At 43.3% G+C, this 14,541-nt stretch overlaps 2 protein-coding genes across 10 annotated transcripts in view; both read left to right on the top strand.

Moving 5' to 3' along the window:
- pcnt (pericentrin) overlaps nt 1-6,564 on the top strand; it is a 41,211-nt gene extending 34,647 nt beyond the window's left edge. For 8 of the 9 annotated variants that reach the window (XM_052086244.1, XM_052086245.1, XM_052086241.1 and 5 more), the window contains 10 exons: nt 43-735; nt 1,500-1,667; nt 3,309-3,518; nt 3,607-3,830; nt 3,924-4,003; nt 4,099-4,240; nt 4,396-4,514; nt 5,423-5,573; nt 5,711-5,892; nt 6,186-6,564. In XM_052086244.1, coding sequence (XP_051942204.1) covers nt 43-735; nt 1,500-1,667; nt 3,309-3,518; nt 3,607-3,830; nt 3,924-4,003; nt 4,099-4,240; nt 4,396-4,514; nt 5,423-5,573; nt 5,711-5,892; nt 6,186-6,229 — 2,013 coding nt within the window. In that variant the 3' untranslated portion in view covers nt 6,230-6,564. The remainder of the gene's footprint in view (nt 1-42; nt 736-1,499; nt 1,668-3,308; nt 3,519-3,606; nt 3,831-3,923; nt 4,004-4,098; nt 4,241-4,395; nt 4,515-5,422; nt 5,574-5,710; nt 5,893-6,185) is intronic. The other variant, XM_052086243.1, reaches the window with a different exon arrangement.
- Nucleotides 6,565-7,314: 750 nt separating this feature from the next.
- On the top strand, nt 7,315-14,381 carry senp2 (SUMO specific peptidase 2). The gene is made up of 17 exons (XM_052086262.1): nt 7,315-7,754; nt 8,492-8,553; nt 8,635-8,747; nt 9,506-9,569; nt 9,664-9,745; nt 9,877-10,027; nt 10,198-10,304; nt 10,785-10,861; nt 10,960-11,008; nt 11,202-11,274; nt 11,368-11,517; nt 11,809-11,940; nt 12,403-12,615; nt 12,701-12,780; nt 13,150-13,234; nt 13,505-13,600; nt 13,776-14,381. The coding sequence occupies exons 1-17, from the start codon at nt 7,609-7,611 to the stop codon at nt 13,836-13,838; spliced, it is 1,743 nt and encodes a 580-aa protein (XP_051942222.1). The 5' UTR covers nt 7,315-7,608; the 3' UTR covers nt 13,839-14,381.
- Nucleotides 14,382-14,541: the final 160 nt, after the last annotated feature.

Below are 14,541 nucleotides of genomic sequence, written 5' to 3'. Positions count from 1 at the left end.
CAATTGTCTTATCGAAGCTAAACATCACGCTTCGGCCACCAGGTCATGCGAGTGTCTTCCGAACAGCAGAGGGCCGAGATGCAATCCCTTCAGGGTCTCGTGGAGCAGGAGACGGTGGCCTGCAGCAACCTGAGACGTGAGCTCCAGATCGAGCAGTCCCGCAGTGTGGTGCTCGAGAAGCGTTTGGACGACTTGCAGAAGAAGCTCGAAGACGAGCGCCAGCACTCGGCCGAGCAACGCGAGGAGAACACCCGCCTCGAACGCCTCTTGAACCAATCGGAATCCCGCCTGGCCGAAATCCGCTCCGAGCTGGCCGACTCCCACCGGGCGCTGGACGGAGAGCTCGAACGCCGCTCCAAACAAATGGACGACATCAACCGCAGACACGAAATCGACGGCGCCCGAGACAGGAAGTTCATCTCTGACTTGCGCTCGCAGCTGGAGGAGGAGCGAAGGCGAGGGGAGGAAATGGCGGCCTTGGCGGACAAACTGAGAGCGGAGGTCTTGGAGAGCAGGAGGAGACTGGATGAGGACAAAATCCGTGAGGAGGCTTTGAGGGAGCAGAAAAGGAAGGTCGACTCTGCTTTGGAGGCGCACCGTGCAGAGCTCAGTGAACTGAAGGACAGGATGCAACTTGTGAAGAATAAGGAGAGAGAATGGGAGAGGAAACACCAAAAGAGCTTGCGGGAGCAGATGGAGAGGGAGAGAAGGCAGGAGAGCACCAATAACAAACTGGTAAAATCTCTACGCGGGGGTTCTTGGATTACAACAGGCCTAGCAATCAACGTTTACTGGTTGGGTGCAAGTTTCATGAATACGGCAGCGTTTCAATATTCAGTATTTTGAGTTTTCGCTCTTTCAATCGATCAATCTTCATTGATCTATTCGCCAATCTGCAAATATTCTTTGAGCGTCAGACGCAATCCTTTCATGAGGAATTGCTTGAACAAGATTAAAAAAATAAGATAAGATAAGATTTATTTGTCCCACACTGGGGATATTTACAGCCTCCAGCAGCAAGAATGTAGGTAGAAAGAAGAAAAAAAAAAAACAACAAACACCGTTCAATTAAGTGCAATATAAACACAAAATGGATCAATCGTTGAACGTTACATATTAGGTTAGATTTCATCCTGCAAAAATATATATATATTGTGGAAATTGTAGCAACGCGAAGAAAGCGACAATTTCTCACGTTCGCACTCAGAGAGCGTGTCATTTTTTTATTAGCACCAACAGCAGCAAAACTTCCCGTGCCAACCGAGACCCGCCGAAAGTCGGTTTCCATAGAAACCAGCAGATAAACATGGCGGTCCTTAAAGGGACTGCAATTATTATTATATTACCAAATCGTGAACTCTCTGACACGCATATGTAACATTGCATTCACACGTTTGCAGTTGGTGGTGAATTATATATATAGAAGTCACTACAATATACACTAATGACAACATGCCCCGATAGACCCTTGACCCTCTTTTTGTGTCCTTTCCCCGAAGCGCGACTTGGAGTTGTTGAGGCAGCAAGACGGGCAACGCATGGAGGAGCTCCAACGCACTTTGAGCAAGCTCCAAAGAGAGCAGCGGGACATGGCCGCTCAGAGGATGTCGGGACAGAGCGCCGACGCCGCCAACGCCGATGTCCAGCCCTCACAACATCGCCAGCAGGTACAAGAGAACAATTTAAAAAATTTTCCCTCCCTGCCTCCCTCCATCCACTTTGGCTTTCTAGCTCAAATTTGAGGTATGAACACTGTTTGGGGACAGTGGACTCAACTCACATCACAATAGCTGTGCTTTGGCAAGTACTGGGAATGTTTTCTTTGAAACATGGGTTTCCTGGATAAAACGTCAAGCTCATCAAGAACTGGAGATTTCAGAATCAGAATCAGAATCATCTTTATTGGCCAAGTATGTAGAACACACAAGGAATTTGTCTCCGGTATAACACGCTGCACTAGTATCATCGTAAACAACAAAATCATTGAACCATTTTAGAGTAACCAGTAGTTTCGTAGTACCATTTTGTGGTGCAAGAAGAGTGACTACGTCAGGCAGTGACTGTTTAAGGCAGGGGTGTCCAAACTTTTTGCCAAGGGGGCCAAATTTTATGTGGTAAAATGTCGGGGGGCCGACCTTGGCTGACATTCTTTACATTGAACAACAATATTGTTCAACAAATTTTAGTTAGCCAGTCTGTTTCACATTTCCATTTTTATTTTAATTTCAACAATCTTAAGAATTTCCTTTGGTTCATTTGAAACAGGTATATCACATGCAACTGCTTATTCACTTGACTTTTTCTTAAACAGAAGTCTCCTGAGTGCAAATTGATTGATTTGAAACATAAAATGTATCGCCATGAGTTTTCAATAGTCACAAAACCTTTGACTCGAACAACAGGGAAATGAACAAGCATTTGAAATATGACGTATCAGTCAATATAAACATGGAGTGATGTCTTGTTAACTCGTGAGTGATGCCCTCTAGTGTCTAAATGCTATTACTCATTTAGTGAATGCTATTACTCATTTAGCCACTAGAGGGAAGCAGTACTCTATGAAACATCACTCACCAGTCTACGAGACCTCAGTCAATGCAACACGTGTTCCATTGCGCCCAACCTGCGGGCCAGACGGCACTGATTTTATGACAGGGGCAGAGGGCCGGATGAAATTCGACCGCGGGCCGGATTTGGCCCGTGGGCCGGACTTTGGACATGCCTGGTTTAAGGAGTTAATGGCTAGAGGGAAGAAGCTGTTTAAGTGTCTACTGGATTTGGTGCGCATGGATCTGTAGCGTCTGCCTGAGGGGAGTGGCTGGAAAAGGTGGTGGGCAGGGTTGCGGGGGATCCAGGAGGATTTTCCGTGCCCTTGTCTTGATTCTTGCAGTGTGCAAGTCCTCAAGAGTGGGTAGGGCGGTGCCAACGATTTTTTTTCTGCCGTCCTAACTGTCCGTTGAAGTCGGATTTTGTCCTTTTTTGTGGCGGCCCCAAACCAAACCGTGATGGAAGAACACAGGATTTGATTCGATGACTGCCGTGTAGAACTGTCGTAGCACCTCCTGTGGCAGGCCATGCTTCCTCAGCAGCCTCAGGAAGTACATCCGCTGCCGGGCCCTTTTCAGGATGGAGATGGTGTTGACTTCCCACTTCATGTCCTGGGAGACTGTGATTCCCAGGAATCATCTCTACAGTCTTGAGCGTGTTCAGCCTGAGGTTGTGTCGGCTGCACCAGAGCTCCAGCTGCTCCACTTGTACTGTTAGATTACTTACTAATGACGTCGTGCCTTTTTCCCTATTTGCTATAGGAGGCGTCTACTCCCTCGTCCGGCTTGGAGAAAATCTTGAGCAAGAATGCCGAGTTGACTCATACTTTGAGATCTCTGAGCCAAGAGAAGATCGCCCTCAAACATAAAGTCACCTGCCTGGAACGCCAGCTGTACCGTGCCGAGAATGAGCTTGCTAAAGTACCCATCGAGAGTGAAAACATACCGATCAGCGAAATGGCCCCCAGCAAGGTCGGTCGCTTGGCTGGCTTTTTTCTGTCTCTCTCTCGCTCTGTAGTTCTCTAGCTCAAATACCAATTTGTAATGTTTTCTTTTCCAGGTGCAGCGTTTATACGAGCGCTACCTGCGCGCCGAGAGCTTCCGGAAAGCTCTGGTGTACCAGAAACGCTACCTGCTCCTGCTGCTTGGAGGATTCAAGGAGTGCGAGCAGGCCACCCTGTGCCTGATCGCCACCATGGGGGCGCGGCCGTCGCCGCTGCCTCCCTTCCGGAGGCCCCTCGGAAGATTTCGCTCAGCGGTCCGAGTGGTCATTGCCATCTCGAGGTGCGCAATCGAACGAGCGGTGTGGGGGGGAGACTGATGAAGAATGAATGTGTTAGTACTTGTGAAACTGAAACGAAATCTTTCACTCGCTAGAATGAAGTTCCTAACCAGGAAGTGGCACAAAGCCATCAGGCGATTACCTGGCTGCGCAACCGTTAACGTCCACGCTCCAGGTCAGTTGTTTAGATGCGCACCTTTAACGCCATTTGGGGATTTCGTGTGTGCGCGCAGGTCTGAGTGTGTCGGTTTCACTCTGTGTCCATCCTAGGGTTGAAAGGCGAGGTTTTAAGAGAGCAGCAGCAGCAGCAACAACATCAGCGGTCTCGTTTGAATTCCGAGTCTCCACCAAACCGAGACACGGCATCTGCTCTCGTCTCGCCCGGCAAATCACACTTCAGGTTGCACAACAGGTCTGCTCGCCTCACATAGAAACGACACCAGCTCTGACAAATCCAACAGATCCAGACTTTTTTTTTCCTTATTTAAGGAAAAGAGCTTTTTGACTCGCGTGGATTTGTTGCGAACGCTGAATAAACTATAAATGATGTCACTCCGCTTTTTCTAGGTCCTGGTCCAGCTCAACTCAGGCTTCCGCGGCAATGTCTCAAGAGCCAGAAAAGTCTCTGACTGAATACATCAACCACCTGGAGAAGGTCCAGCATCGACTGGTCGGTTCCAAGCCAGGTGAGCATTAATTCAAAGCAGCCAGCGCCAGTGGATTTGATTCGGATGGATTCACAGACGGGTTTTACGTCGACACTTGGGTGTCTTTCCTTGGTGCACTTGCTTTGTCCGTTTGAATCACAGGAGGTAATCTCACGATGGGAGATATTGAAATGTTCAATTAGAGCATTTTGTTGATCGGTCTACACAATACAAGTCCGGCCATAAAACAGAGCACGTGGCTAGTTTGCCGAAAAGACCAAGCCCATGCGATGGTAGGAAACAAGCGGTTGCCTTTTTGCGGCTATCAGAGGAATCCTTCTGTCGTGACTCAACAAACTGGATGCTGGCGTTGCTTGCTGAGCTGAAGTATCGCACACCCTAATAGGTCGGGCCTTTACGAATGACTTGTATCAACTTCCATAGAAATAATAAAAATGAATCTATTTTTCATTATGGATAGTGTAAAAAAAAAAGTGGACATTTTTTTTCATCCTAAATTGCCCATCAAATTATATGGTGAAAGACTAACATTGCATCCTCTCCAGCACTTTCCTGCTTTTTTTTTTTTTCCTCAAGCACATACTTTGCGTCAAAAGTTTCCAACATGTCGAAGGACAGCGTTGGAATGGCCACAACGTCTTTGGCAATGTAAATGAGAAAATCCTATATGTTTGGGATGGCGATTTGGGGAAGTCTCACCCTATTGTGATGGTGACTTATTAATCCAAAATTGATTTATCACCCAGTCTTGCAATGAAATGCAACATTTTGGACCAAATGCGATGTGGTCTGACAACAGCACTTAAAAGCATGCTTCCTCTCACTTTACAAGTAACCACAATCCACCCAACCCCAATGTCGTCTTGGGACTATGTTGCCAAATGTCCTCTATCGTCCCCCCCCCTCCCCACTCCAACCTAGTACAGCAGACAAAATTAGTCCCACCCAGAAACATGGGATGGACTTCACAGATGGCCTGTTCCCCCGATATGATTGGCTATCGGCAGCGCTGGCTACGGGAGAACAGGACGCGGCTGTACCTGAGCTGCTTGTCACCTCTTTACCTGCACAGCCCAGGTGAGTGCGAGTGTTCCGGCCCGCACGTGCCATCAGAGTGCTAAAGTTGCACACGGTGCTCCTCCCGGGATGGCTGCCGATGGCTGCTCAGGTCACCTTCAAGCACATTTTCCCCCCCTTGTCTCCTGTTATTTCAGTGGATGGATCTTTGATGGCAGCACGGTGGATGACTGGTTAGCATATGCCCCACACAGTTCAGAGGTCGTGAGTTCCAATCTGGGCTGCGGCCTGCCTGTGTGGGGTTTGCACGCTCTCCCGGTGCCTGCGTGGGTTTACTCGGAGTACTACAATTTTCTTCCACATACCAAAATCATGCATGGTAGGTTAATTGAAGACTCTAAATTGACCGCAGTTGTGAATGTGAGTTTGTGCCCTGAGATCGGCTGGGGACCAGTTTGCAGTGTACCACCCTGTCTCTCGCCCAAAATTAACTCGGGTAGGATCGAAGGCTATATGTGTGGGTAGGATCGATAGATATAGTGTGTGTTATATAATATGATATGTATATATATATGTGATAATAATAATATGTGATAAATATATATATACTTCTCTTTTCTCCCCCAAAAGTAAGACAAAGAATTGTGACATTTCAACCGCCTTGTCTTTTAGGTCCTTCTGTTCTCCAGGATGACCCCAAAAAGTGTGACCACTGAGACCGTCCGTCAGTATCTCCTGTGTTTGCAGCTGTCTTTGCCTTATGTCAATGTAATATCCAAAAGTGTGTTTTATACATGTACATAGTGTTTAATTTTGTGAACAAAGTATTTTTCAAGCTTTTATATCATTTTTTTAATATGTATCAGGTCAGGTATGACGGTCAAATTACTTTTTCCCCACTTGTTTTAATATTGTAGTGTTCTGCATCATCAAATGCATGGGGGGGTTTTGTTTTGAAAAGTCCTTGAGCCATACATGCTGGTTGTACGTTGTTCTGGCCATTTTATATTAATGTTTCTACTGTTGTAATAATAAATAATTTTAAATGTGATTTTTACCATTCAAGTCTTGGGTTTATTCGCGACCGTACCAACCTTATTACTCTCTTCCCCTCCTTTCTTCCTACCATCCTGTTTTATCCTCCCTCATCCCATCTGCCTCTGTCCTACCTTCCTTCCATCCTTTCCTTCAATCCTCCCTTCCTTAATCAATCGCTGTCAAAGGGGGTTCAGAATGCTTATCTAACAAGATTCAATAATGGTACAGACTGTAATAAAGATAATTACTTGAAGAATTATCGCAGGTATATCCAAACCTATGCCATTTTGAATTCAACTAATATTGTGAAAATATTGGACCCAATCTATTTGAAGAAATCCAAGCTCCAGAAACAGAATTAAAATTTAGTAGATAAGAGTTTTATTGTAGGATTTTGTTAATAAATGCAAAACCAAGACATCCACTGACGACGATTATCGATGGGTCCGAAATGATTTAGCATCGTTGACCTATGCAAGAAATAAGCATTACTCAAATGTATATTATTTGCAGACAATGCAAATACTGTATTTAGTGCAGGTGAAAATGTACCTCAAATCAATTTCAAAAACAAGCTCACTAAATTTGAACAAGACCAAAATTATTAAAACACAATTATATATACTGTATGTATCTATATCTATATATAGACACACACACACACACGTCACACACACATATTGTAAAAACCGAAATAAATCTCTAGTTATTTTTGACAATTACGTAATATGGACAGCGGATTTCTGCCTCCCAAATCCTCTTCTCCTGACGTCTAGAGTCAACGTCTTTAGGTGCGTTCGTTTTATGAATGAGAATGACCGCTATATGCTCAAAAAGTTGTCGCCTGTTGGAACTTTGAACCCCGCCCACTCGATGAAAAGACACCAGATACGCCTGGCGCACATTGTGACACACTAAGCTAGAAGCTAAGGTACAAAACTAGCTTCGCTTTAGATACCACTGTGTTGTACATCTTTTTTCTCCGTTTGGATACGAAGAGAGACCGTCCTGTCCCGTAAAGAGGACCATCTTGTCATTTTTTTCACATTTGTCTGGGATGTATGAATGGATATTTGACGGAATCTCGTCGTTGTTCGAGCCCGCTACGGGGCAAAACCGCCAAGCTAATAACGGTGAGCTGGCGAGCACACTAGCACGGCGGCGAGAGAGCCACGGCAGACCGGTCAAGAGAAACTACCAGAGGTTAGTAAGCGACCAGTTAACACTCAATTTTGGTTCTCATAAAATACGTTGATTCTGTCACCGTTATAAGCGACTGACTGACGTTGTTTTGAGTCTGCGTGCCGTTATATTACATTATCCACGCAAGCTAGCGAGTTAGCTCAACTTGACACCTACGAGTTCATTGTAGGTATATAGATTCATCCCTTGGGGGAATTGAAATTGTCACAGCAGTTGTTTTCAAAAATACAATGCACTGAAATCGCTTCACACTGATTTCTCATTCACCTACTGATGGCACAGTATCAGGAGCAACTGGGGCTTCAATACCTTGCTCGAGGGCTTCTTCGACTTGGTCACAAATTCCGGTGATCTAACCCACAACCTCTGGGTTGGGAGACGACCACGGCCACTGAGGCATGCCGCCCACAATTCCACAAGGAATTATACTAAACTTGTTATTCGCAATTATTGTACAGTACACTCAAAAATCATACTTGAACAATGATTACACTATATTTCATCAGAAATATTTCATTAGTCTTGTCTAGCAATTAAAAATGAAACTATGTTGTCTTTGCGTTCATCTTAATATGAGGCCTGGATGAAAATCTAATTTAAAAAAACGGATGAATCATTAAAGCAATTCAAGACTTGACTCAGATGTGTGAAATTCTGAACGCGTCTTATTCTCTCGTATTGGAACTGCTTACATAACCTGCACATTTTGTGTTAATGTCACTTTCTGCCCCTTCCAGTGTTGATGCAGCAGAAGGTGTTGGCCAGAGCGAGCAGGTTGCGGCAAAAAGACGAAGGCGAGGTCTGTGTATGGAAAAAGAATCACTATTTTATTGCACTGTCTTCAAAATGTCCGAATCAATCTATTTATTTATTTAACCAGATGTGGTGATAAGTTTTGTCAAGAAGACTGTGGCCGGGGTCGCAAGTCTGCTTCGGTTGCACAAACCACTGATATCAAACCCCAACGAGCACAGACACTATAAGGACACGCAGGTTTGTGTTTTCACTATTGAATTATTCATTTTGGGGGGGTTAATTCTAACAAACTATTTAAAACCGTTTTAGAGTACTTAGATTACTTTTGTGAAAGTAAGATATTTACCTGTCATGACATCCGCTAGCCAGAGGCAGAGCTGCACTGTAATACTTAATAGTGATTCCAATCTGGGTGCCATCAAACTTCACTTGATATGTCTGAAAATTATGAATTACTATTGTACTTATTTCAGTATTTTTGTTCGGTGGTGATCAGTGATTTTTATTTTATTTATTAATTTTTTTGTACAAAAGGTTATACAACATACATCTTTATTGCTTTAATGCTTTATTTTATATTGCACTTATATTGAACTGTGTACAGTTCTTTTCTGAAACATTTATTTTGTGCAATGAAACACTCCCCCCCCCCCCACCATCTTGCTGCTGTAGACTGCAAATTTCCCCAGTGTGGGACAAATAAAGCTTATCTTATTTCTATAGCGCTTTCACATCAGCTGCAGCTGTAACAAAGCTCTTTACAGAACATTGAACCAAAACTAACAATACAGTAGAACACATAACATTAAACATCAACAACAATATCATCGTAAAAACTATTCCCACTTGCGCCTTGTTGTTAAAAGCGCCCCGCAGCTGTCAAGTGGCACTGACATCTTTATTTTAAGGCCTTTTTGCCCAGCCAAGTATTTTTTTTTAATTTATTTTTTTTAAATAAATAGCTTTCAACAACATTATTTCCTGTGTTCATCCAGTCTGTCACTTTGGGAATCAATGAGCTGCAAACGCCGTGGCTGACGAGACCGGACTGGAGAATGGGTGTGTATAGACAATTGTAAAATTAACAAAAATGCCATTTATCCACCATATGCTCGCTTGTATAATGTGTTTTGATTTGGTTCGTTGTCCGCAGATAAATCAGGAATTGGAATGTGCGAGAGGGCTGCACCCAAGCCTTTCATGAGCTCCTTGCCTCCTTTAATGAGGAAATTCAGGCAAGTCGTTTGTTTTGACCACGCCAGCTTTGGGACGGGGACAAAAGGAACAGAAATGATGTGTTCATTATTTTTTTTAAATAATAACAATAAATACTTTGGCACTAAATTGTTATGCCTTATGTGTACAGTGGAAACACGGTGTCTTCTGAAAGGAGAGGCTCCCTCCAGCTGCTGCCTTCACGGCCCGCTGTGAGTGTTGGAATGCCCAATGCCGACCAGACTAGTTGCAACAGCTTTGGACACATTCGCTGCTGCAAACCCAGCCTCACCGTGGAAGAGGTGCGTCGGGTTTAGGAATATGCTCGTTCATCCAGGTTATTAAAATTCTGAATCAATCGCACCTGGATGGTTCTTGTCATCTTAGAAAACATTTCGCCTCTCATCTGAGCGGGTGAAAAATCGATACATCGTTGGGAACATTTCAAATAGTTTTTTTTCTTTCCCTGTAGACGATCAAGCAGAATGACAAAGAGCACTACAGACGCTTGCTGGAGGTGGTGACGGAAAAATACAGCAGAAGCCAACCGTTACCTTTCAATCAAACGAAACCAAATGCGTGAGTAGAATCGTACTTGATACCAGGGATGCACCGATACCTCTTTTTTTTCCCAGACGACCGTAGTACTTATATTTGAGTCTGTTGCGAACTAAGTACCAAGACTTGATGGTGCCATTGGGTCTTGCAATTGTGATGAAAATATTGAATGAGATATTGTTTGCCTGTTCTTAAACACATTTTCCACTCAAATCTAACACTTGATAGAGTAAAAACTTGATTTTATTTTGACATTCAACTGCATGTTTTTCTAAGTCTTTCTGCTCGGCCTGCACGATTGTCCCCAAAATGATAATCACAATTATTTTGATCGAGAGTGTCATCACAATCACTTACTCAGAATAATTCATAGTATAGCAGAGACATTATGCTATACTCGTGATCCTGAAATATGTGGGTCTGTGCATCCCAAAATTCGACACCACTATTAGAATGTTCTTCTCTGTCAGACTGCTAATTAGCTGCTGGTTGTTTTTGCAGTGTGTTGCTGTCCCACGGTGAACACACAGTGACGAGGAAACCCCCCGAGTCGATCCCCATAAAGATAGCCTATTCCCGTAAAGACTTTTTTTTCTCCTTCCCTTCCGTATGCCGATTGTTCAGACAAATGTACAGCAATAAAATGTGCTAATGAATATTGTTTGTGTTGGAACAGCTAGCGCCACTGTGCTCACACGGAGAATTGTGTCTGTCAATAAGAGCAGGTTGGTGCAATTCTCTCTTATATGGGGGTAATACAGACAAAGGGTGGTCAAACATTTGTTCTCAAGAGTCGAATTAAATTGTTCATACGGGGGGGGGGGGGTTACAAGGTCATCGTGGTACATCTTCATTTTGGGAACTTCCTGTTTATTGTCCCTCTAACTGTGTCTGTAAATGCATTTTATTTTCTATCAGATGTGGTACCCTGCCTCTCAGCAAGTCTTACACAGGAGCACCGGATGAGAGACAGCATGTGAGATGTGCTAAGGTTACTTTTTTTTTTTTTTCCTTGAAGTCCACACATTATCCTTGGTTTTAAATATTTGTCTTCACCCGTTTGGTTTTTTTTTTTTTTTTTTAGAAATCAGTAGCCGACTTGGACCTCTCCACAGAAGTTGCCACTCGCCTCAATTTAGTGGACCGAGTGATGCCTGCCGTTAGCCCGGCGGTCTCCCACACACTCGCCACGCATGCACGACACACGGACGACGATATACCCCGACTCACGAAGGTATGACGGACCGCCGTTGACAGACTTTATTTTTTGGAATGCGTTGTCTGTTTTCTTTGGGGTGAAGTTATCATCGCATTCGATCTAACTCCGTAAACCCAGCCCTTTACAAGTTTGGCTATGAATTCTATGTCGCGTTTCTGTAAATTCTGTATTTGGGGCCCAATTCTATTTTAGCTTTCATGCCGAGAGGGCTAATTTCCGAAGTCTCTCCACTGCACTTTTCTAGTAGCGGTACACCATGCAAACCTAAAAGGAAAGATTGTCTTTGATTTATTGGTGCCTTTGCAGGAGATGGCAGCTGAGGTGTGCGCTGCTCTGGCTCAGAGTGACGCCAACTTGGTTTTGAGTGCCGCTTTCAAGCTACGCATCACGCAGAGAGACTTGGCCACTCTTCAGGAAGGTGGCTGGCTCAATGATGAGGTATTTGTAGTGTGTACGTCATATGCCTTACATCGACTATGAATATCTTGAAGACCCCAATTGAAAAAAAAAACGTTGGTTTATTTTTATTTTTCTAGCACATCAGGTTTTTTAGATTTTTTTTTGGTTGAAACTTTGACCTACAAAAGCTTGCACAATACGGATAATACTTGCACTGTAATAGACAGCTATGATGTTTCAGAAAATAATTCTGTTAATAATCTGTTACTGAACTTTACCCTTAATTTATATTATAAATACTACAAATGATATTACGATGTTACATATTATTATATATTAAAATAATTCGCCACCCAAAAAAATCTCTGATAATAAATTGTTGACCCGTTTTATACTTAGTTTTAAATGAATGAATTTAGTCTGTTCATTTTTTTTTAAACAAACAGTTTTAGTTATTTCAATAGCTTTCGTTAACTATAACAACCTTGTTCTCATGTGCAGGTGATCAACTTCTACCTGTCCTTAGTCATGGAACAGTGCTCCGACACGGCGGCCGGAATGCGGGTGTACTCGTTCAACACCTTCTTCTACCCTAAGCTCCGTGGCGGGCCGGGCGGGCACGCCGCCGTTAAGCGCTGGACCAAAGCCGTGGACATCTTCCTCTGCGACCTGTTGCTGGTCCCGCTGCACATGGGTGTCCACTGGGCCTTAGCTGTGAGTCAACATGGGCCCACTAGAATGGCATGTGTGCGTTATTTAAAAAAAAAAATTATAACGTGCGATTTGCCTCGCTTCTCAGGTGGTAGACTTGAAAGCAAAGACGGTGAAGTTGTATGACTCGATGGGCCAAAGGCACGATGCCATTTGCGGTCTGCTGCTGTGAGTCCTCGTTGCCATCTTTTTGTTTAAGCTTCTTCATTTAGAAGTGTGTGACCGCTGAAGAACAAGTTAATCACGTTATGTTTATCTCCACCAAAAATGACCGCTGCAACTTTTCAACCGTGAAGCCCATTTCAAACATCATAACGTTTTTCAATTTTACCATCCGTCCGAATTTCTCAATCAGTTGAAACAATTCTGACATCAAAAAGCTCAGTTCATTCATTCATGCTACTTTTTGTGATAGTCCAAACATTGGCAATTTTAGCATGATCCCAATGAGGGAATTCCTTATTAATTCCTTCAGCAATCCTACAAAATTTCTAGAGAAATTGAATGTTCTAGTTATTGTCTGCTTTTTTTTTCCAGGCTCTACCTAAATGAGGAGCACAGAGCAAAGAAAGGCAGAGAGTTGGACACCACCAAGTGGACTGTAAGCTGCATGCGGCCCACTGTAAGGAACCTCCTGATACCATTACCTCAAATATCAAAAATCTACATTGCCCCATCTAATTGGTGTAAAATTCTGAAATTGTAAAAAAAAAAAAACCCACAAAAAAATGACATCCTTACCTCACACTGCAATCAATTGCTGGGTGCTTCATCCATTCTAAAAAAAACATCACTTCGGCTATTTTATATCAGGAAACATGCAATGTGCGCTTATAAATAAAAATTATTATTATTATTATTATTAATGTTAATGCTGTCCCTTCCCTTCTAGGAGATTCCACAGCAGAAGAATGGCAGTGACTGCGGTGTGTTTGCATGTAAATACGCCCAATACATTGCGAAAGGAAAGCCCCTCACCTTTAGACAGGTATGCTTGTGAAGCATGGACCTTTGTGTTGAGCGGAGGGCAGCTTGTGTGTGTAACCCAGTGAGAGTGTGTGTGTGTTTGTGGAAGAAGGGGCAACGTGTGTTGAGTGAGACTGTGTGAGTGACATGACTGTTTTGTATCCAACCTTTAAAAGAAATGTCTCCTTCCTCTGCAGTGGCATATGCCTCTTTTCCGGAAGCTGATGATTTGGGAAATTCTACATCAGAAGCTGCTGTAGAGTGTTGAGCGTGTCAACAGCCGACACCCCTGAAGGACTTGAAGTGTGAACACACACAATTTACTGGCAGATATTTGCCCGTTTAATCTCTGAGTTGTAATTGGAGACATTATTTGGACAGAAGCAACAAGCATTGGCGTCCTTTGTTTTTGTATTGTGTAGGAAGTACTGCCACATGTGCCTTTCAGTGTTTCTCACAATGAAACTGGAGAGGTTGACTTCATAATGAGCTGCGTCGTCAGACTGAGTTATTATATGCCAAGTCACTTACATTATTTGCACCGTAGGGACACTAATTTATTCAAGCATTACTCCGGAAAAGTTGACAGTGGTTGGTGAAATTATTTTATATTTTATGACGCGATTGAATGAGAGTATATATTTTTGTTTTCCCCAGAACAATAAATTGCTAGTGAGGCACATCTGCGTACAGTATTTACTGCATAGCAAGCTACTGTATACAAGTGCATGTTTAAATTCATGCTTTAAAATGTGATTTTTGAGTTGTTTTCCCTCTACCTGAAGTAAAGGTTTAAAATATAACCTATGTATACATCATTATTTTGTGTGTTTGTGAGAGACTGACTGCCTTAACTGTGTGTGTTGATTATGGCAATTTAGCCTCACTTCGGTTTGATATACAATAGTACAATTTGAATCTTCAATCCATTTTCCAAACCGTTTATCCTCATACGGGTCACAG

Source organism: Hippocampus zosterae, chromosome 14 (assembly GCF_025434085.1).
Source record: "Hippocampus zosterae strain Florida chromosome 14, ASM2543408v3, whole genome shotgun sequence".
Lineage (NCBI taxonomy): Eukaryota > Metazoa > Chordata > Actinopteri > Syngnathiformes > Syngnathidae > Hippocampus > Hippocampus zosterae.
The sequence above is the reverse complement of the archived record's forward strand: the minus strand, read 5'-3'. Positions and strand labels throughout refer to the sequence as shown.